We start from the raw sequence: 15,501 nt of genomic DNA, 5'->3' as shown, positions 1-15,501 counted from the left end.
TTCCACATACACCAACGCCTCGTACGTTGCTCTGTACTGTCCAAAAGCCTAGCTGGTACCGAACTAGCTGGAGAGCTCATCACAGTTTTCTCAACACAGCTGCAAGTTCCAAGCCACAAGGTTCTTGCCTTGGTCCCAGACTGTGCAGCTGTCAATGGTGTTGCTGTTAGTGGAGTTGCGTGAAGTCCATCCGTGACACTTTTTGACCCCATATAAAGTGGCATTAAATTGAGCATAATGAGCATAACGAGCATTAAAACTAGCATAATGTGCCACTTTTACTAGCAGTGCTAGTAGCATAATTGCCGAAAATAACTAGCATTATCCGCCGGGGCCTAGAGGCTGGTGATGGCTGTGAGCGAGAATTTGCCGATCGGCGTCGTCCTCGCTATAGCGATGAAAATACTAGTTATTGCGCACCTGGCAGATATCACAACACGTCGGAGCGTCCAGGAGCAAAGGAATCTTGGGTTTTAACTGGAATCTAGTTCCTCCAGCATCCGTTAGCCCACCGTCGGTGAATGGCCGTCCAGAAAGGTTAAGCCTGGTCTTCTGCAGCATCTCGCAGTCCTGCGAGGCACACCGTGTACGCCTGCCATGTATTGTACAAAATAAAACTCATGAAGTAGTGGACTCTACAGCGATGAGTCTATCCTGTATGCCGCAAAAGACGCAGGAAATGTGACTGGTGTCTGTACACTGGACGCCAACACCCCAGTCTTCTCCTGCAGGATCTGTTTGACATTGACGTACGGGCATGCAGTGGGTCGACATTGACCTGCCGGGTTTGGCAGCTATCATAATAGTATCTGCCTGGGTGGAGTGTAGCAGGTTGGCATTTGCTCGTCGCCCAGTCCGGAATTTTTTTGTTTCGGTGGAGTACCCGGTACCCGCAGGGTTTGTGATCATCCCTGTTCACTTCAATAAATATACACACACAACGTTCCCTTTGTCACTCATCTTATCCCGAGTACTGAATTTGCTGACGATATTGCGCCACACTTGTCACAACTGACCGCCGCTGCTGTGGCGACTGGTTCGTCAATGGCGGTGACCAGGCTGACTGACTAGCTTCAAGACAGCGGCCTCGTTGTCAACCCAGCCTAAAGGCAGATTTTCCGATCCAGCCTCAGCGCCATGTTGACGATGCCCTAGTGACTGTGTGTCATGGAGTTGTATTGCCATCAGCGGTCATTGCCGTTCACCTTGGTGCAGCCCTCAGCAACTGGCTCAGCCGATGGGAGTCTCAAGTGGACAAAGTTGTTGCCAAAGTAGCTCAGAAGATTGGTGCATCGTGGTGTAGATGAGCACATACCTAGGACTTCTCGGCGCCTATTTGTCCAGGCTGTGATACTACGTGACACGCTGTACTGCACATTCTTTTCTGCACTGCAAGGCCGGCCAGCAGCTAGACCGACAGCAGGGATCGCGCACATGCAGGCCGTCTGTTGCCAGTGCAGCATTCTGGAACGTTCTTTCCTGCTGACATCCGTGGAATAATAGCTAACTTCATTGCTTCAAAGCAAGTGGCTCAGTTACCTTTTTGTTGTGCTCCTAGTGTCCATACAACAATAACCTAATAATAATAATAATAATTATTATTATTTTCCTTTTCGTTCCCCAACCGATGAATAGTACAATGTAGATTCTCTTTCTGCATACTTTAGTGTGTGCCCGCGTGCGCACGTGTGTGTGTGTGTGTGTGTGTGTGTGTGTGTGTATGTGTGTATGTGTGTGTATACCTCACTCGCCATTCGAAGCTCTGTTACCCATGGCTGAAACACTGTCGGTTCTTTCAGGACCTGCCATCATCTGCGGATGGGCATTATTGTATTGTGTGTGTGTGTGTGTGTGTGTGTGTGTGTGTGCGTGCGTTTGTGTGGTGTGTGTGTGTGTGTGTGTGTGTGTGTGCGCGCGCGCGCGCGCGATGTGCGTCGTTCAGGCCTGTGCTTGTATGTGTCAACATGAAATTGGTCGGTACTGTGCATGCTATGTTGTATGTTATTGTATGTATGTGTGCAATCGTGTGCATTTCCACGAACAGTGTAGACGAGCGTGGAGAGTGCATTCATCCCTCATTAACCACTCTCCCCCCCCCCCCCCCCCTCAGACTCTTGGGCTTACGAGAGTTTTTTCTGCGCACCTCTCATCTTTTTTTTGCTTCTCTCTGATACTGTATTGATGTACATGTACCCCGATTTGTTCCTCTATCTGCAGTCGCCTTTATTCTTTGGTCAAGTTAACGTTTATTTTGCTCTATTTATTGTGCGAATCAAAAGAAACAATAATAATAACACAAGTCATGCTAGAGTGACGACATGTCCGTGTAGTAGGGTTGATGCGATGGGACGTTCTAATTATGTGGAACAGAACACATGCACATTGGGCAGATTGATCGGGCATGATTGTGCACAGTCCAAACACTGAACATAATAATTATCTCCAGTGACATACTGTAGCGGCTAGCATCTAATAGGTAGCTGGCACTAGTCGCTATTGCTTGTTTGACATGTGCTGCCAGAACCCCTGTTGTGTCATGCTGTAGACGCACATGCCCTATTCTGGGGCATACTGAGGTACTTTGATTTTGTTGACTGCATGTAGTCTTGTAGACAACATCCAATAGTAGTACTCGTAGACCTTGGCTCTTTGTAGGTCAACCACCATTGCATGGATAGATCGGTGACTATGCACTTCGAGGTTGGAATAGCCCGCGCTGAACAGATCTTGCCATGTCCCAAGGAGTAACTCGCTTACTCGACTATCCATTTAGTCATCCAGAATGAGTGGTGCTATTTGTCCATACCATGTTGTGAGCTCACAGTTGTTTGGGCATGTTTTGAGCTGCACCACGAAACAAAACGAAATAAGCGCGAATGTAGAGCAAGGAAGCTGCGAGACGGCACTTCCAGGACGAGACAGGCAGTAGAGATGTGTTCACAGCATGAGCAGCCTTTCAAACCGTGCCGGTACTCCACAGTTACAAGAAAATGTCGGACTTGACGACGAGCGAATGTAAACCTGCTACATTCACCCAGGCAGATAGCTGCCAAACCAGGTCAATGTCGACCCACTGCATGCCCGTATGTCAATGTCAAACAGATCCTGCAGGAGAAGACTGGGATGTTGGGCGTCCAGTGTACAGACACCAGTCATATTTCCTGCGTCTTTTGCAGCGTACAGGGTAGATTCATCACTCTATTGTCCACTACTTCATGAGTTTTATTTGTAGAATACATGGCAGGCGTACATGGTGTGCCTCGCAGGACTGCGAGATGCTGCAGAAGACCAGGTTCAACCTTTCTGGACGGCCATTCACTGACGGTGGGCTACACGATGCTGGAGGAACTAGATTCCAGTGAAAACCCAAGGTTCCTTTGCTCCTGGACGCTCCGACGTGTTGTGATATCTGCCAGGTGCGCAATAACTAGTATTTTCATCGCTATAGCGAGGACGACGCCGATCGGCAAACTCTCGCTCACAGCCATCACCAGCCTCTCAAAACCATCACTTGGCATCCCCCAGAGGTACAGGATAAAGCCAAAACAGCTTACAACGAAAGCCTGTCAGTGAGGCGCAAGAACTTTTAAATCATGTCCTGAGGGCCAGCATAGTGGTAGGAGTGTGCGGTGAAAAGTTCACTCAAATCCATTGAGAGACACCAAAGTTACGGTCAATTGAATGCCATATGAAATTTACGACCAGTCCGTTACCTTAACCTTAAAGCATGCACTGCCCAGTCTGCCCTGCGTCATCGGGGTCTCATTCTTCTGACAAGGTGTAATTATGTGCTGTGCACACGTCAGATCATCTGATAGGTATGCTATGAACTGTCTAGTCAATACCATGACAACCACACCATCAACCTCTCCATCACTCACTACCCTAGTCACCAGCACTATGTAGTCATGGTAACCAATACAATCAGTTGCTAAGCAACAGCCGGACATTACGATCATCATCAACCATCACTCATGGCAGTCATGCTGAAGGTATTCAGGTCAGTGTGTCCAAGACCCACGGCAAGCCTTAATGCTCATAATACCTGCATCTACAAACAGTCATGCTATAATACCAAAGGTCAGCATTCATGCACTGAAACTCCCCAGCCGACAATCATGCTCCCATTCTGCGCACCCAATATTCATGCTCCCAAACTGTGAAGTTAACCGTCATTCTCCTACAAGTACATATAGGTAGTTACAACTACACCATCAGCCCGGATCATCCATTCGCGCTATGATCCAAGCTTGCAGCCTATATCAATCTTATCTTCTGAAAATTGTAGTCAAGTTGCTGTCTGATGATCGGTTAAAACCGTGAAACTCAGAGTTACAGAAGAAACGCTTTTCGTCCCTCTCAAGTGTGTGTAGGTAGTTACACACAGGCAGAATTCTTGCTACAGAACTGCGCAGTCCACAATCAAGCTGTTCTAGCCCCAGTCAACATATTATTAGTAAAGTAGCTTATACATTGTATAAGCACTCATCAGACAGCATGATGTTAGACAACTGTGTATTATATATTATGCTCCGATGCACAGTCATCATTTCTGCTCCAATGTACACGTCACTGTACATCCAACATTCATGCTCCGATAATCACAACCAACATTCTTACCGCCATACCCAAACTGCAAGCATCCATGCTCCGATATACGCACAGAAAACATTCCAGCTCCAAGCCTGCCTGCAAGCACTCCCATTGCAAGTCACACAGTCACTGTCCCCATCATGTTCTACAGGTCACTGTAAGTGACAAAGACTGGCACAACACAATCATAATGTACATCAGTATACAATACACACTCGTAGCCACTGCGGACAACAGTCATCAGTATACAATACACAGTCGTAGCCACTGTGGACAACAGTCATCAGTATTGTATTTTATCACTCTCTTATTATTGACCCCCACAGAAACTTGTGATCTCTAAGGGCCGGGTTCCACTGCGGCTCCGCTGCTCCGCTGCTCCGCTGCAATTCGCTGCGTGCAGCGGAGCAGCGCGGTTCCACTGACATTAGGGAGGTTCTGCTCTACGTTTTGGGAACGCGACGCAAAGAATCACGCGAACTTTCTTCGCGTTCCCGTAACGTAAAGAAATGCTGTTCTGCTCTACGTTTCACCTAGAGAAGTCACGTGGAATGTGTACTGGGATTTTCCCCTTCCATATTTGGCAGTTTTCTGCATGCAGTTGATCGATACCCAGCAAATCCGTACGCATTTTCTCTGCGTGTGCCACAACGTAGAGAACCCCATCTCCGCGTAGAAATCTGGAGCCAAAACACGCGAAGCCGTAGACTCTAACCCAGACACCTGCTCTCTACGTGATTTCTCTACGTTTCACGTATAGCAGAACCTCCCTACTCGCCAATCGCGGCACCGCGGTCGGGCGCGACGCTGTCGACGGCGGGAGCAGTTGATTTCTATGGTAACCTTTGTTTTGAGGATGCCGTACACCTTGAAGAAAGTACCGAGAGTACAATGGTACATGACCCCAGGTCGTGCATTCTTTGTATTGGAGGACTGTTGGGTGCAAGTGCTGTCCTGAAGGTCATTTTCCCTCCGCACCGAAAAGTCGAAATCGATATTCGATATTCGATATTCGATTCAAGGGAAATAGTTTGTTTTGTATTTCGTAGTTGGTGGTGTATTGGTGCCCTTGCGAATTTTCAAGAGTTTTGTGATTGTCAAACTGCTGGCAATGGCTCGTTGGCCGAAAAAGAAGAAGCTTCTCGCTGTTCTGTGGTCATTCCAGACTCTAGCGCTGTGTGCAGAATTTATTCTGCAAGGCTGCGAGGATGAAGGAGAGCTGAGTAGTGCTTCCATGTTCAAGCCTTCCCATTCCTCAATTGCAGGAACCAGCTTTGTATGGATCGCCATGTTGAATACGCAATTGTTCAAAGATTTCTGGAGAAAAGGTCGCTCACGGAGGAGGTTTTGGTGTGCATTGCGCGGCCCTGGCATTTGGCAAAGCCAGTTCCTGGAGTGTCTGCCCACCATGTCTGCACGTGGCTTCCATGACTGGGAAGAAGCCCAGTACAAGCACAATTTCCGGATGGGAAGGGAGGCATTTTGGCGTCTGCACGCACTGGTGAAAGTACCTCTGACAAAACAGGATACGCATCTGAGGAAGTGTGTGCCTTCGTGCAAACGTCTAGCTATCACTCTTCATTGGTTTGCGCATGCCCCGTCGTTTTCTCAGCTAGCACTGCTGTATGGAGTTGGCAAAACTACTGCTGTGCATATCGTCCATGAGACTGCTGCGGTTTTCAAGGCTGCACTTGTGGCAAAATCGGTAGCGTTCCCTGAAGGTGCTGAGCTGAACCGAGTCATGATTGATTTCCAGGATTTGTGTGGTCTGCCGTATTGCGCTGGCGCCATAGATGGAACTTTCATGGAGATAGAGAAGCCTGTGGCACACGGTGATGTGTACTGGTGTTATAAAAAGTATCCGTCCATTATGATACTAGGCACTGTGGACGCCAGAGGGATATTTACGAATGTCAACTGTGGGCGACCGGGATCTGTTGGTGACGCCGCGGCATTTGCGTCGTCTGCATTACGACAGAACATTGTGGACAAGAAATGGTTGGTGTCCAACCCACTGCCCATCGGTCAACTACAAATTCAGCCCTATCTGGTTGCCGACTCCGCATTTGCCCTGAACACCTTCACCATGAAGTGCTTCACCACCCCAGTCACCCCCGCACAGCAGTCCTTTAACTATCGGCTGATTCGGACTCGGCGCGTAGTTGAACAAGCCTTCGGAAGGCTCAAAGGTCGCTTCCGAATTTTAGTCCATAGCAGCATCAGGGATCCCCGCTTCGCTGCTGATGTCGCTGTTGTTGCCTGCGCTCTGCACAACGTGTGCGAGCGGTGGAGCTGCCCCTATGAGCAGCAGTGGACAGTCGACCCTGCGCAGTATGCCATGCACCATCCTGGACCTGACGACCATGCCAATGTTCAACGAGAAGAGGGTGGTGATGCCGTCAGGAATGCACTTGCCAGCTATGCCCATGAAAATTTCCCCTTGCAGGTTGTGTAGGTGGCGGATGTGTTTGTTGCTGTGCCTGCAGTTTGTTTTGCTTGCTATTTGCCTTCTAGCCAAACGCAATATCCTTGTACTGCACATTGACTCCAACGCTTTTGCCTCTCTTGCCACAACGGAGAGACAGCGATCCTGGGATACTTATCATTTACATTTTTTATTAGTTTGTTTGTTTGTTATGATTTCTTGGTTTTTCACTCGGTTTTATTTTATTATTTCATATTATTATATGGTGCACTTTTAGCGCTTCGTGGTTTATTATTTCCCTTTTTCTTAATTTTGTATTTAGCGCTTTTGGGCGTTATTATTTTCTTTTCTTCTTTTTGCACCGAATTATTATTTCTTGTGTTTTGAATGTCGTATACTCTATATCCTAGTACTGCCCAGTACGTAAATGCTGCACTTGTCAAGCACTTTCGCTCCTTGTGCCTTGCGTGCTGCACTCTCAACATGTTTCTCGCTTACTGCCATCGTGTGTGTATCAAATTGTATAAAGTATTGTGCATGCAAACATACTTTGCCAACACCAAAGATACAATTCCCCCAACTATTGCTAGCCTGATCTGTGTCTGGCGGGCAATTAGTCATCACGGGACTGGTATACATTGCACAGAATTATGGTAACACTGGTTGACATTGCAACTTCCTATAGAAAAAAAGGAAAATTCAATTATGCAATTATACAAAACTGGATGATTGATACTATGGTGTAGCACTGCTGTTGTTTGTTTGTGCTTATTTTACTTCGCAAACGTGACCTAGGCCCAATAACATAAAGGCGAATATGGAAGGAAAGAAGAAAGGAGGAACGGAAATAAATGACAGGAAGACAGAAGAAAATCACAAAGCAAAATAGCCCAGGCTCCAGAAGTGCTCATGAAGAGACAGAAACTGGTCACACATATGCACAAGGTCACGCATTTTCATATGTCAGAAGAAAAGACAGCGGCTCAGCCGCATTAACAGCTACTGTCCCTACAGCATTCCAACACACCACTCCATGCCTACACACATAGACCTGTTCATCCACAACAGGAAGACTGAAGAAAATCACAAAGCAAAAATAGCCAAGGCTCCAGAAGTGCTCATGAAGTGACAGGAACTGGTCACGCATATGCACAGGGTCACGCATATTCATATGTCAGAAGAAAAGACTTCTGCATTAACAGCTACAGCATTCCAACACACCACTCCATGCCTACACATAGACCTGTTCATCCACGAACACCCAAACTGGTCTCGCTCGTCTCAAGCACACCCCATGCTTCTACATTCTCTATTAACCATCACAGACACACGCGCATCAACCACCAATCTGCACCCCCACCCCCACACGCACACTGTTCCTTCATTACATCCGGAAATGATTGATCACGAGGCGAGACTGGCCAGGCCAGGAAATGATTGCTCTCACAAAAGGCACTGACTAAAATATTAATAAAATAGAAGAAAACAGAATGATATAGCAGTAAACAGCGTGTAGGCAAGCCATAGCATAATAATAACAACGATGTGTAGAAAATACGTCTGCTCACAATAACAGACACGTATAATAACAATTTAGAAGAAACAAGTACGGCATGCAAGTAAATCAAATTGTTGGTGAGCTATGGGATAATCCCAATTTAAATGTGTAGCAAATACGTCTGTTCACAGCTACAGTTAACTGACAGTACCGCTATCAAGTGCCTGAAATGTCACTGTGGATACTCTTGAAGGTGGCTACCATTAAAGGCATTGTCTATTCATCTTTATCGTCATCATTCAGAATATTCTTCAGGAGCTTGGCCTGGAACGCCATCATATTCTGCAACAAACCTGCCTGGAATGCCTGGTGCTGCTGGAGGTGGGCATTTCGGTCTTGCGATAGATTAGATTGAAACTTCATTTTTTGCTGCATCAACGATGTCTGTGAGAAACGAGGGAAAGGAAGGCAATGAAATATGGCAAATCAACCTGTGAGAATGTAACATTCTGCTTCTATGTGTTTGAGTCATTACAGTAGAGTCGCGCGCTAGATAATCTCCGACGCAACTGGTCAAAAGAATGATCCAAGGTATTCAATAGACCATAGTCCTGCATTTCTACATTCATTACTGCTATACATCCGGTGCTCAATGCACCAAACATCACTACTATGCTCCTACGACATACATTCATGGTCAGAGACAATCAAAATGGATACGCACCTGAAACGCATGCTCTTTCTCTTGATGCTTCTCCTGGATTTCAGCGTACTGTGCAAGGAACTGACGTTGCTGACTTGCCACCCGTGGTGTTGTGCTACCTGCCAGAGTATCCTTTTTCTCGGCCTTCATCTTTGCGGGTGGTGTGACGGGTGTGACGGGTGTGGCAATATCATCAGCATCAGCATCATCATCAGCATCAGCATCATCATCGCTGTCCTCTGATCGCTTCCTCTTTAGAGTCGGGCAGTGAAGTTGGTCAGCTTCAAAGTTGCTGGTGCTTGGAGAGGCTGGAGGCTCCGCTTTGCATGTCTCTCCATCATCAGCACAGGTGGCAGCTGAATCCTCGACCACTGTTGCGGTGTCAACAGCACCACCGAGACCTGGACCCCAAGTTGGGTGGTCGCCAAATAAAGTAAAGTATGCATGTAGTAGGTGCCACTTGGACTTCTTCTCCAAATCCTCCCAGTCGAGAGGGATACCGACGCCATCATCTCCGTCCACATCGTCATCGTCCACAGCTGATCCTGTCGGTGGCTCCTTCTTATTTCTTTTTAATGCTGGCACTACAAATTTATCCATATACTTGCGCCCAGTCCGTTTCAGGCCGTCGATTTTATTCTTCACGATTTCGTCAGTCAGGTCGTCAACATCCCCTGCTCCTGGTGCAATGTAGATTGTTCCCTCCGCCTTCATCTCAATTAATCGTTTCCTCGCCCATTCCCTCTTCTCCTTTGCTGTCTTCATCTTCTTGTCGAATCTCTTCCCCACAAGGTGCCACAGCTCTAGCAGTGCCCTTTCCAAATCTTTACTCCACGTAAAAGTCATCTCGAAAACAAAGGAAAGGACGTGAAAACGAAAGCGAAAGACAGCTACACTCTACAAGACAGACAGCTCCAATCAATACTGCTTGCTGGCCACGAGATTGCCTGATCAAAAACAACTCGTTCCCGGATCCCATGCTATAATATTCAGCAATAACATTCACACAACAATTGTAGGCACAACCAAGAAGAGTACATGACCTCAGGTCGTGCACTCGGTGAACTGGTGAACTACTGGACTCTTGGTACAACTGGTACACGTTCTCTCTTTCAAGTCTTTGCAACAAAAGCGATTTCCCCGCCTCTAGGGGGCAAATCTGGGCGAGCCGCGATCGCGGCTCGCAGTTTTTGATCAAGAATCGTAGCGAAAGCTCGCGGTGAGCCGCGGGGAGCCCCGGCCTCGCTGCTCCAGCTCGAGCCGCGGTCACTATGGAAATGATGACGTTTCAAGCCGCGAAAGACGAGCAGCGGAGCAGCGGAGCCGCAGTGGAACCCGGCCCTAAGCGGTCAAATATCAGCATATATTGACCGCTTATATTGACCACTTATTATTGACCACTTAGCCCGAGGACTTAGAACTTTTTCCTCAACTTAGAAAAAAATCAGAACTGAAAGAAGAAAAATCTGAAGCCAAATGCTGGGATTTGAACCCAAACTGTCAGATTCTCAGTCAAAGAACTTGGGGAACATACTACAAGAGACAACTGAAAACTTTGGTTTACACAGAAATAATGTCCAATGTAAACGGCATATGTACATACTATTATACTATTACAATAGTATTCCTTTCTTCCTATAGCAAAGCAAAAACAGTTTTAGGTATGCTATGTCGTGATAAATCTATTATTGCCCTCATAATCGGTCAATATATGAAATATAGACCTCGTAAAAGACCTCGGGGGACCTCGGTCTTTTACTCGTTCTATATTTCATATATTGACCTCTTTAATCGTGCAATAATAGATACGTATTGTATTGTATTGTATTTATTTAAAAGGATTCTCCAAAAGCAAATGGATGCTTATCACGGAAGTCTCCCACATAAATATCGCAAGATAAATGGGGAAATGGGGGAGAGGAGAGTGGAAGATGAAGCATGGGAAGAAGGGAAACAAGTGCCTAAATATCGAGGTATAAAAGCAGGACAGAAATCGACGAGGGAAGAAATCACCTCTGCAGTTAATAGCGGGACATTTGGATGAAAAAAACCCAGCAAGGATTAATTTCAAGGAAAAAAATATACAATACACAGTCGTAGCCACTGCCCATATCATGTCAGGAGAAACAATATATGAAAACATTAAAAGTCACACACACACACACACACACACACACACACACACACACACGCACGCACACACACACAGACCATGGACTATTTGACGCTCATCGCAGAAGGCGATGATAGGGATGCTACAGCAGAAGCCATAGCAACTTGTCCTGGGATTGCACCATTCAACAGCTTGCACACACACACTCACACACACTCACACACACACACACACACACACACACACACACACCACACACACACACACACACGCAAACACACACACCTGGTCCTGGTAAACACTGCCATTACGATCACGTGTTCCCTTACGGGGCCGACAATAGAAGGACGAGCGGGACCATGTTGGAGAGAGCCATCTCCAGCAGCTATGGATCTGGCTTATCATCGGAAACGATTCCTCTCACGGCTGCCGCTAGAACTGGTCCATCACTCTCCACAACAGAGCGAACATTCCATGAGCCAACGCTCAGAGTCGTTCCAAGTCGTCGTCTTCGTGCGGTAGTTTGCTCCACTCGCGGGCTTGCAAAGCCTCGCGAAGGACTCACCCACACACACACACACACACACACACACGCAAACACACCCACACTGACACAAACTTCCCCACATACATACGCACGCACCCCCCCCCTAACTCACGCACCCCTACACCCCCACACCCCCCCCCCCCCCCACTCTCGCACCCCCACGCCCCCCCCCCCCCATAGACACACACGCACACCCACGCACTCCCCCCCCGCCCTATACACACACACTCACCCACCCCCACACAGCCCCCCCCCATCCATACACCCCCATACACCCACGCACCCCCCCCCACACACACACACCCACGCACCCCCCCCACACACCCACGCACCCCCCCCCCGCCCCATACACACACATATGCATGCACACATGCTTGCGCTTGCTCACTGCCATAACTGGTCACGTGGGTCTCCCTTTGGGAGAGGGGAGAGAGAGACTCAAAAGAAATCTTGGAAAGATCACTCAATTGGCTATTGAACCGCCCAACGGCCCACATCTCCTGAAATCCCTAAAACTCTGGGTGGACTTGCAAATGATCCCACTTATGGGCTCACCACACCTCAGTAAGTGGGTAAGGACGAGGTGAAGAAAAGGGGATTGACGGCATCAGGGTATACGTCCCGGGATCCAACTGCAGTTACCCCTGCCTCCGGTGAAGGTAATACTTGCTACTAGTATGTGTGGCTGAATCAGAGTGGATCTGATAATAATTATTATAAGCTACACTAGCACCATTGATTACACAAGAGTTGCTCTAGCCAGAAGTAGTCCATGGTTAACAGGTATGTATACTTCAAATAGAAAGTAGATGAACCCTGAAACCAACACAGGTGGCAGGTACGACAATACACTTTCAAGCAGCCGAGCCCATTGGCAACAGACCCAACACTATCTGGCATAAGTGTACCCACCAACCGAACTAGCTGACACAAATACATACACACACAGATTAGTTGTACTTTCTAGCCATGTATAGAAACACGGACAAAAAGAAAATGTTCTCTTACCGGTAGATTCTATTCCAGGACTGCATACATGTACATTATTATCCTAATCACCCATTCCTACTCTGCTCTGTTTGCGTATAGCATCATGTGGATGTATGTCTGGTGATATGCACATAGCTAACTGCTACATCACATTCATAACGTATACACTGTAGTGCAGCTTACGCATGGTTGATCACACAGTGAGCAATGAGTCCTGGAGGCACGAAACCTACGTCACACTACCAGCCAAGTCGTGGATGAGTGTTCGCCTATGCACCAGACACTACCTGATGTACAGGTATCAGTCAGCTATGTGAGTATCATCAGCCATGCATCTACTAGGCCACGTGCGTAAAGTATAGATGATGGTGGGGAGAGAAGCATGGCTCTTTGCCAGTCTGATCTGAAGACAAGAATAGAATAGAATTACTTAGAAGAAGGAAAGGAACAAAGGTTTACACCGCAGTATGCGTTGTTGTCCACTAACTTATTTCCAAGATGATGTAGGGTCAGAACGTGTAACATTTTCCACAATATTCACTGATGATACTGACATTCAACGACCTGACGTTTGCCTCGATCACGTCTTGGATACACTGACCAACAAACTTCCAGCCGGTCATAAAATAATTATTAATTTCATTCATTCAACGAAAAAAAACTATGAAAAACTGAATTAGTTTTCGTCGCACACATGATGTCATTGCCTTGATAACTTTGACAGGATCTAGATCATAGATGTGTCAATGAATGAACCAGTGATTCACTGACTCAATTCCAGGGAATCGGTAGTATTCGGTACCACTACAGTCGTCCCTCTTTAATCCAGTACTTTATAAACCAGCACCCTCTATAAACCAGCACCCTCTATAAACCAGCACCCTCTATAAACCAGCACCCTCTAAAAACCAGCACCCTCTAAAAACCAGCACCCTCTATAAACCAGCACCCTCTATAAACCAGCACCCTCTATAAACCAGCACCCTCTATAACCCAGCACCCTCTATAAACCAGCACCCTCTATAAACCAGCACCCTCTATAAACCAGCACCCTCTATAAACCAGCACCCTCTAAAAACCAGCACCCTCTATAAACCAGCACCCTCTATAAACCAGCACCCTCTATAAACCAGCACCCTCTATAAATCAGCACCCTCTATAACCCAGCACCCTCTATAAACCAGCACCCTTTATAAACCAGCACCCTCTATAAACCAGCACCCTCTATAAACCAGCACCCTCTATAAACCAACACCCTCTATAAACCAGCACAATTTTCAGTTACTAAAAATGTCCTCTTCATGCACATTGCAGCAGTATATCAGATTTTCTAATCCAGCACCCTCCCCAAGCCAGCAGAATTTCCGTAGCACAAATGGTGTGGGATTATACAGGGACCACTGTACTACAATTATGGTCTATATGTATGTGAGCCTTTCCTGATACGTTGAACATGTTTTCACGATGACAGCGTGAACAAAGCGGAGAACCTACTGTATGAGAAACAGTGTTCATAACTGAAACCATAAACTGGTTGGCGGGCTCGGTCTTGCGACAATTTGGACCACGAGATCAGGGAATATTCCTATAATGCTCCAATAGAATAATGAGTGTCTGAACAGGGGTATAGCCCCATACGGTTCAAATGGGCACAAGATCGAGACCCTACCCGGCAACCGGTGTATGGTTGCAGTGAGCCTGGAGTACTGTTTTCCCATACAGTGGGTCGTCTGCTGAGCTGGTTGTTGCTGAGGCCCAGGTTACTCGCATGTGAGAATCTATAAATTACAGCAGATTATTTTGAAGTTGTTTGTTCCAACTAGGAACACACGCTTCTTGCCGAACTTGACACTTGACTGACTCACGACTGCCATCCGGAGCACACGTGGAGCACTTCGCACCTTCCACTGGGCAAACCTGCAAGAAAGCACCACTCCCTGCTCCATACACAGTGTTTCGGGGAATTCACCCCTCATCAGTTGAGCTTGAGTAGGCTGAGGGAGATTGTGCCTGAAAATCACCACTTACTGCTCTCCAGGCCAAACCATCACCAGGAATACAAACTGATGAGGGGTGAATTCCATGAAACACCGTGTATTGAGCAGGGAGTGTTGCTTTCTTGCAGGTTTGCCGAGTGGAAGGTGCGAAGTGCTCCTCGTGTGCTCCGGATGGTGTCAAGTGTCAAGTTTGGCAAGAAGCGTGTGTTCCTAGTTGGAACAATCAAGTTCATGACTATTACCGCCGAAGTCGCAATTTCTAAGTTCAGATTATTTTTATTATAAATACTGTTAACATCTTGCTAAGGGTGTGCAGACTCCACTGTAGTCTGTAGCCACTTCATGTTTCACACAGTTACACACCACTACTTGAAAACGGTCTCTTGGCTACAAATTCGTAAATACTGGACATGGATATTGAATAACTGTACTCAGTGACTCTTTACATTTTACAGGCTACGTTTTTATTATTATTATTATTGTATAGCTTTCCTTTTGATCTTGTCTCTTGTTGTTCTGACCTTTCCACAATATTGTGTTGCATTGTTTTCCCATACAGTGGGTAGTCCACCTTGTTCACACTGTCATCGAGAAACTTACATACTACAATCAGGTAAGTGTAGTTACGAAGTTTG

General features: G+C 46.8%; 2 protein-coding genes across 2 annotated transcripts; one reads left to right on the top strand and one right to left on the bottom strand.

The window, feature by feature from the left end:
* The first annotated feature begins 6,001 nt into the window (after nucleotides 1-6,001).
* On the top strand, nucleotides 6,002-7,048 carry LOC135822976 (uncharacterized). Its single transcript, XM_065335816.1, has one exon. It carries the CDS (start codon nucleotides 6,002-6,004, stop codon nucleotides 7,046-7,048), a length of 1,047 nt encoding a protein of 348 aa, XP_065191888.1.
* A 1,158-nt stretch (nucleotides 7,049-8,206) lies between these two features.
* LOC135823765 (uncharacterized) lies at nucleotides 8,207-10,138 on the bottom strand. Its single transcript, XM_065336609.1, has 2 exons — nucleotides 9,241-10,138; nucleotides 8,207-8,960 (listed from the first exon to the last, which is right to left on the bottom strand). The coding sequence occupies exons 1-2, from the start codon at nucleotides 10,063-10,065 to the stop codon at nucleotides 8,793-8,795; spliced, it is 993 nt and encodes a 330-aa protein (XP_065192681.1). The 5' UTR covers nucleotides 10,066-10,138; the 3' UTR covers nucleotides 8,207-8,792.
* Between the last annotated feature and the right edge of the window lie 5,363 nt (nucleotides 10,139-15,501).

This window comes from Sycon ciliatum, chromosome 8 (assembly GCF_964019385.1).
Source record: "Sycon ciliatum chromosome 8, ocSycCili1.1, whole genome shotgun sequence".
NCBI lineage: Eukaryota > Metazoa > Porifera > Calcarea > Leucosolenida > Sycettidae > Sycon > Sycon ciliatum.
The sequence above is the reverse complement of the archived record's forward strand: the minus strand, read 5'-3'. Positions and strand labels throughout refer to the sequence as shown.